Here is a 7593-nt window from a genome sequence, read left to right on the forward strand (position 1 = left end):
TCAACTCCGGCTAGACATCAGAATCATCCGGGATGTTTTTAAAATACCTACACCTGGATCAATCCCTTCCTCCATTCTGATTTAGTTGGTGTTTGTGAGGAACTCTGCCAGTACGTGTATATTTCTTTAAGCCTCCCAGATAATTCTGATATGCAACCAAGACTGAGCACTGTTATTCTAGTTTGAAAGGTCCTTGAAGGTCACCTCCTTTGCTACTCAAAGTACAGCTTGCAAACTGCCAGCACCGGCATCACCTGGAAGTGTGTTAGAATTGCAGAACCTCAGGTTCCGCCCTGGACTACTGCATCAAAATTCATATTTTAACAGGATTCCCCACAAAATTCAGAGGTACTCTAAAACTTGAGAAGCACTGGATTTCCACTAGAACTACCTGGAAAGCTTGTTAAAAACAAGACTGCCTGGCTTCTTCCCAGAACCACAGAATCGCAATCTCTGGTATGGGCTTGGGAATCAGAATTTTATATATTGTTATGTAGCTAGTCACACGCGGGCCTGAGGCTTAGGAATCACTCACGTATGCCATAGTATACATCCCCTCAACTACCCAGCCTCTGCTTAACCTTCCAATTCTTTTTTAAAGATAAAAAAATATAACAGAGATACAGGCTTTTATTTTTTCCATCATGCATGCAAGCTTACAACTATTTATACTGTTTCAGAACAAAGAAATAATGCATTATTACCAGGGTGTCAATTACCCAGTAAGACAACCAGTTACTGATTACTTTTGGGAGGTTATTATCACAGAACACAGCAACAATTTCCAAATTATACTTTCAAGCCCAGAGTTATTATGAGACCAGGACAAGCTGATAATTCTAATAGTCACGCAAGTCTCCATCTTACACAGGAAAAAAGACTGATGTTCTGGTGAAAGATCTCAAGTAAGCACCTTATCAAAGACTGACAAGTCTTTATCAACAAACAGTCTCTCTTTCCTTTTGTGGATGCAGGGAAAAGGCAGCATCCCCTTCATCTCTTTTTGAGACTTCTTGTTAATTCTGAAGACTTTCATTCTAAGGCCCACCTCTGGAACTTCATTAGTTAACAAGAAAAGCAAAAAACAGACCTGATGTGATGATGATAGTGCACCCCACCACTATCACCACCAACACAGAGTCCCAATCTCCCAAAGCAGTCCTGGTTGAACAGGCACAGGATCTTGGACTTTTGATAAACAATACAGGCAGGGAGAGGGAGACACAGATGAAACCAGGTTGATCGTAATTGATAACTGATGTAGCTAGGTGATGGGCACACGGGGTCCAGAGACCATCCTCTCCACTTCTGTGCATATCTGAAAATGTCCACAATAAAAGAAGAAAAAGCTGAAAAAAAAAAGCAGACCTGTACAGCTCTATTTTCCCATTAAGCAAAAAATGAGGAAAGTGGTTAGATTTACTTAGAGACAAAATAAGCAGCATATACGTTAATCTTCCACATACACAAGGCCACACCTAGAACAAAAGAGAAAGCATCCAAAGTAACATTATTCTGTTTTTGTTTGTTTCTATGATTTATAAAATCCACTAATGATGAGAGAGAGACTGGACAAAACTTTGGGCATACCCTCACCTAGGCATCGCATTTGCCCACAGCCCTTTAATTCTCCCATCCGCACCCTGGGGAAGGTCCCTCCCCATCCGCTCCAACACTGAGAGGCAGGCGTGTTCTCCCTGAGGCTCCTCAAGCCATTTCTATCTGCTCTTCCAGGGCCACTCCACACCAGACTCATTCCCACTCTGTGTTTTTGTCCCAACTCCCCTGCCCAAAACACCCTCTCGACAGCTCTGAGTCAAGACCTCCCTAGACCTTGGGGAGCTCAGAACAAGGTCTTCCATAAGGAAAGGGAAGTTAGTGGGTGGAGCGCAAGTGTAGACACAGTCCTACTTTCCCACCCTCGGGGATAAGGGGGAAAGAGGGCACAGGTAAGCCTGGGCAGGGAGGGCCCAGATCAGCTTTTACACCCACAGGAAATGAGCCTTTTGGAGATTCAGAACAGGTTCTGCCCACCCCCATCCCCATGCCACAGGAGAGAGCCTTGGGATCCCCCACACTGGAAACTAAAGCCTACTTCTATGGGTATTTGAGGGTAGAAGCCAAGAGAGCAAAGGACTGCTAAGGGTGGGGAAGCTGGGGAATGAGGTTCCAGAGAGCGAGAGGCTACCACAGAGGAGGAAACAGCAGGAGGCAACTGGGTCTTAAGGGACAGAGGAAAAGGTCGGAACAGGAGCAACCCTGGTTCACAACACTGCTGCCTGGGGGGTTATCATTCTAGCAGATGCACAGCCATGAAAAGAATTTTCAACATCAGAGTTATAGCATGAACCCAGGAGTTGGGAGCAGTTGGCCTGCAGTTGGCCTTCTGGCTTCCTCTACCCTCTTCCAGCCCAGTGTGTGCATGTGTAGAGCAAGTCCCCAGCTATCTCGCTACCTGTATGTAGAAAACCCTGGTTTTACAATTGTTTTGTTTTCTCTTTCTGAGATGTGGTACTACTGAAACAAAAAAAAAAAAAGGGAAGGGAAGGAGGAGTGGTAGACAGGACAGGGAGCGAGGGAAGGGAGAGAGGGAAAGGAGGAAGAGAGGGAAGGAAGAGGAAGGAGGCATGGAGGTGTGAGATGAAGTAGCCACAGGCCCACAGATCAGAAATACCTCTTCCCCAGCAACTCCACTGGAGCACTCTGGTCATGTGTGAGGAAGGGATGAGGGGAGTTGATCATCAAGATACCTAGATTATAGGTGAGCTCAGTCCCCATCCTCACCTGGAGCCACAGCTTGATGACAGTGAGCACATGTCCATACATACCAGCCCGCCCATCAGTCTGGCAGCCAAGAGGGTTCCCGGAAGGCTGGGGAGGGTAGGTGTGTGTCTCATGCACCGGCAGGGGCCCTGGGTCCACAAGCAGTTCTTGAGGTCCTTGTTGACCAGGAAGCCAATTGGGGCCGATAGCAACCTAGACAAAACTCAATGGCTTAATAATGACGGGGCATGGTGCTGACCCTGATGAAGGTTCACCAGGAGAAAGGCCCAGAGGCAGGAAGAGATGCATGATGGTACAGAACGCACGGCATACTGCTTCTCACCCTTAACCTGTGTCCAGGAGGGCAGCGTGGGCCCCTGGCCAAAGCCAGAGATCTGGTCGATGGCACCTTGGCTGGTGACCCCAGAGCCACGGAACAGTTTTGGCCGATGGCCAATACCATGTGCACAAGCTTCATTTTGCAGTGGCAACAGAGAAGCTTGCCATAGATGGCATGCATGGTCACATGAAGCAGCCCAGCAAGTCACGGGCCCTGGAGGAACAGAGCTGAAGGATGCACTGGTCCTCTTGTTGGATGACTCGTGAGTGTCCACGTTAAAGTCAGGTGGGAAAGGCCAGAGCCAAGAACAGGGTCCAGGCAATGGAGATAAAGGGCGCACACATCTGAATCATGTGTGTGTAACATATATACAGTAGGGGTGAGATCACGTAACATGTGACACTAACGTAAAAAAGCAAGAATGCCATGGGGAGGCGAAAGAACACGATCATAAACATCATATGCTTGTAACTGAAGTCCAAAGGGAATGTAGTGCACAGAGGTCAACATGAAGAGAAGGCAGACAGCCAAACACATGTGGTCAGCCAGACACGGGTCCAGCAGGAGGTAGTAGGGAGGCCTGTGCAGAATCAGTTGGACTTGTTTACCCCAGGCTCTGGGGTCTCCACTGGCTGCCTTGCTGGACACGGCCTGCCCTCCTTTCCTTTTTCTGCTCGGGCCCCTTCACTCATAAGGTAGTACTGCAGGGGATTGGGCCACAACTCCTCATTGATTATCTCCACAATCTTGTCAGACTCAATGGAGCTGTGGTTTGAAAACCACCCAAAGAAGCTCCGGGTGTTGTCTGGGTTCCCCTGGCTTAGGGACTGAAGATCGTGCCCTGGGAGCCACTGGATTGGAGTAGAACGAGACACCACCTGACCGGAAGGACCACACCCATATTCCTTGATGAGCACCTTATTTTGGAAATAGGGGTTGCGGCCAAAGTAGAACTTGATCTTGTAGCCCAATCTGGCGAGACCAAGCTCTTCCACCTCCAAGCTGTTCAAGTAGCTGAGCACCTCTTTATCTTGGTTGTTTAAAAAGGATGAGAGCTGGGGGTGGTTCTGAAAAGCCTGCCCCCAGAAGCCCGGGATATTCTGGATGAGGAGGTTCCTGCGCTCTAAGTGGTGCAGTCGCAACTGCCCAAACTTGCGGGAGAGCCGCAGGTAGGCCCTGTCCGCCTGGGCGTTCATGGTCTCCAGCTTCAGCTGGACGTTCTCCAGTGTATCCATGCTGCCATCTGTTGCCGGGGGCCCTGACCGCAGGGCCTCCACCTTCTTTTCCTCTGCCACTGGAACGGAGGCAGACTCCCCAGTGGTCCCTTTCTTCGGTTTCCCAACAGCTACGGCCGAAGGCCCCCTCCCCACTGCGCTACAGGTAGCTGGGGCCTTCTTCCCAGTGGGGCAGCGCCGAATTCCAACGCGGGGGACATTTTTCGGCTTTCCCATGGTCCCCACGGTTCCCACGAAGACAGTGTCTGTCGCCAGGCGCTCCGAGAGGATTCTGGCCTTCCCCGGGCCGGGCCTGGTTGCGGCCTGCCCGCGATCCCCCGCAGCCCGGGCCCGGAGCGCGAGGCCACAGTCCAGGGGGAGCCGGCAGGCACCCTCTTCCCCGGGCTGGCGGGGCGACGCGGGCGCAGCGGTTTCCAGGCTACCCCAACCCGCGCCAGCCTGCACCTGTGCCGCCTTGGTCTCCTCCCCGAGCCTCTGGTACTGTGGAGGGTCCGGGTCGCGAGGGGCGTCGTCAGGAGTAGCGCGGACTCGGCCTTTGGCGCGGCCTTTGCCATGGTTTTTGGCGCGGGAGGACTTTCTACCCCTACTTCGGCCGCTCATGACGGTAGCGGACTCAACTTCAAAGGCACACTCCGGCCCTGCGGCCCCTGGCGCCAGCTCCCTGTCCCTACCGAGAGGGCCTCTCCATGGCAACCGCCGACGTCACGACGTCACGACTGTACCGTAGCGCGAGGACTGGATGCGCCCGGTGATTGGCTCCACTGCCGCAGCTGCGCACCAGCCGACCCTCACAGACGCCCCCACCCCCATCGCACCCTAACTCGCTTTCACTGTTCGAGAGGGCTGTGCTTTCGTTTAGTTTTTTACCGTTGGTCTCAGTTATGCCCGCGGGGTCCTCTTATAAAAGACACCCTCAAGACAGCCATCATGTCAGTTCCCCTATCATATACTTTCTAAGCTAAATATCTAAAGTTCCTTCAGTTATCTTCTGTGGCATCTATCATGATGAAACTGCTCCTGGTCTCTATGTCTCATCTTTGAAAGCCTTTGCTGAGGGATTTGCCCGGGTACCTTAACTCCAGGGACTTTAAAGGTAGGTACCGTAATGCCAGGCCACAAAGCGATGTGATACGTGGTGGGATGTTAGTAGTAACTACTTAAAAAAAAAAAAATAGCAACTACTATTTTATGAGTATCATTATGTGTCAGGCACTTTACTGTGTGCTTTATATGCATTTTCTCAATATGTTAAGGAGGTATTGTTATCATTCTCATTTTCCAGATGAGAAAACTGTGGCTCAGGGATGCCGAGGAACATTCCTGAGATAACGCAATAAGGCATGGAAGCACCATTCTAACCCAGTTCTGACTCATAACCTTTATTTTATATTCACAAGTATCTAATCCTTCCAGACCTGCTCAGCTGTAAATTACTGCGTTAGTGCTTAGGAAGGCCAGCCTTGCCTGTTAAACCAGCATCAGCCGAGCACCTCTTCATCCTGGGACCATGACCTGAGTCCTCTAGCTGCCTCAGGCCTAATTTACAGAGCTGGGCTGTCACTCAAGGTATAGGGCCAGGAGTGAAGGATACAAGTCAGAATTCCTATAACTGGAGTAAGATGGGAATGTGGTCAAAGAATGATTTAATTGTCATTCAAGGAGTGGAGCAGGGCTTCCCAGGTTAAAGCTCAGAAGCAGACCCTCCATCGTGGCAGTGAGGAGGCCCTAGAAACTTCTTAGAGACTGCAAAGAAACAGCCAGACAACCTATTTCGTGTTCACAAGAGAGCCCTGGACCATGCTTTTACTAGCCAGGTGAAAGGACCATGAAATAGTGAAGCCAGTGACGAGGTTATGACCAGTAGGAAAGTTTTCAGGTTGTCCCTTTAAGTTCAAAGGGAACAAGAAGGCCCTTGCAACCAGCTAATGGAGAGGTAAGCCCCAGCGTCTCTGGGTTCTCAATACCTCTTACACTCATGACTCTCTTGTACTCTCTTGTGGTTGTGGCCTGGCAGCCTGGCATCACCTGGAAGCTTGTTAAAAATGCAGAATTTCAGGCCCTACCCCAGACCAGCTAAATCAGAATTTGACTTTTAACAAGATCTCAGTTGGTTTGTATGCACATTAAAATTGAAGTATAGGAGACAAGGAAAAAGAGGAATTGTTTGATACAGTTGGGCCTTACTTTAAACCAGCCCGATACAAACGACTCTGCTAACTTTCCCAAAGACTCTGCAATAGCTTGCAAGGCTCTCCGTGATCTGCCAAGTTCCCTCCCTGCCACTACCCAACTTACCTCTCTGACCTCATCCTCTTGTCTCTCCCACCCCCTTCCAACTACACTGGCCTACTTAACTGTTCTTCAAAATTCTAGGTAGGCTCCTGCCTCAGTGTCTTTGCACTGGCTCTTCCTTCTGCCCTAAATTATCTTCCCCCAGATATGGTTTACCACCTTGGCTGGCTCCCTTCACACTTTGCTCAAATGTACCCTTCTCAATGACCATCCTATTTAAAATTGCCACCCAGCTCCATCCTTCTAACTCTGCATTAACTTTTTTTATTCCTTAGCACTTGTCACCTTCTAACATGCTACCAATTATTTATTATGTTTATTATTTAACTGTCGCTCCTCGCTAGAATGTCAGCTCCATGAGGGCAGGGATCTATGTTTTGTTCACTTGTGACTACAACAGTGTCTGATACATGAAAAGCACTCAATAAGAGAAAGAACCAATCAAAGGAGAATTTTTTTAAATGAGTTTGTAAATTGATTGTCTGAAATCAGAATACCCCTCTTTTCCCCACAGAAGCAATTTTATAGATGAAGGTTGTATACTCAAATCAATGCATGGAAACCTATCAAACTCATAATTTAGCTAAAAAAGCATCTTTTGATATGGGCACCATTGAGGGACAATCTTAGGTAAAAAATCTAGAGTGACACATTTAAAAATTAAATAAGGGGAATTCATATTTGACTTAAAAGGGATTAAGCCAAGGGTTACCTTAAACTCTTGTTGAGGGCCCTTTCATAATCACTTCTTCCCAAGGCCTTCCATGATCACTCCAGACCACGGTAAGCAGCCCTGTCCTTGATCTTACAGAGAAGTTGTTAACTGTAATATATTCATTTAGCAGTCAGACATGCGGTTTTTGTGCCAGTCCTTGTACAGAATTACCTCTTAAACCAGATAACCACAGTCTGGAATTCTCTGTAATCTCAGGGGGAAAAAAATTAGCTGAAGCAGCCACCATC

General features: G+C 48.7%; 1 protein-coding gene across 5 annotated transcripts; it reads right to left on the reverse strand.

Annotated features, from left to right (window-relative positions):
* Nucleotides 1-628: 628 nt before the first annotated feature.
* On the reverse strand, nucleotides 629-5066 carry TSPYL5 (TSPY like 5). 5 transcript variants are annotated; one of them, XM_081258759.1, is made up of 2 exons: nucleotides 2829-5066; nucleotides 629-1318 (listed from the first exon to the last, which is right to left on the reverse strand). In XM_081258759.1, the coding sequence occupies exon 1, from the start codon at nucleotides 4936-4938 to the stop codon at nucleotides 3694-3696; it is 1245 nt and encodes a 414-aa protein (XP_081114885.1). In that variant the 5' UTR covers nucleotides 4939-5066; the 3' UTR covers nucleotides 629-1318; nucleotides 2829-3693. The 5 variants fall into 5 exon arrangements, with proteins under 5 accessions (XP_081114885.1, XP_081114884.1, XP_081114882.1 ...); XM_081258758.1 differs by having other exon boundaries at nucleotides 629-1478; XM_081258756.1 differs by having other exon boundaries at nucleotides 2785-5066.
* Between the last annotated feature and the right edge of the window lie 2527 nt (nucleotides 5067-7593).

Source organism: Mesoplodon bidens (assembly GCF_964165515.1).
Source record: "Mesoplodon bidens genome assembly, chromosome: 16".
Taxonomy (NCBI): domain Eukaryota; kingdom Metazoa; phylum Chordata; class Mammalia; order Artiodactyla; family Ziphiidae; genus Mesoplodon; species Mesoplodon bidens.

Coding starts and splice junctions, on each gene's coding strand:
- TSPYL5 (XM_081258759.1), bottom strand. CDS start 4,938: ATGAGCGGCCGAAGTAGGGGTAGAAAGTCCTCCCGCGCCAAAAACCAT.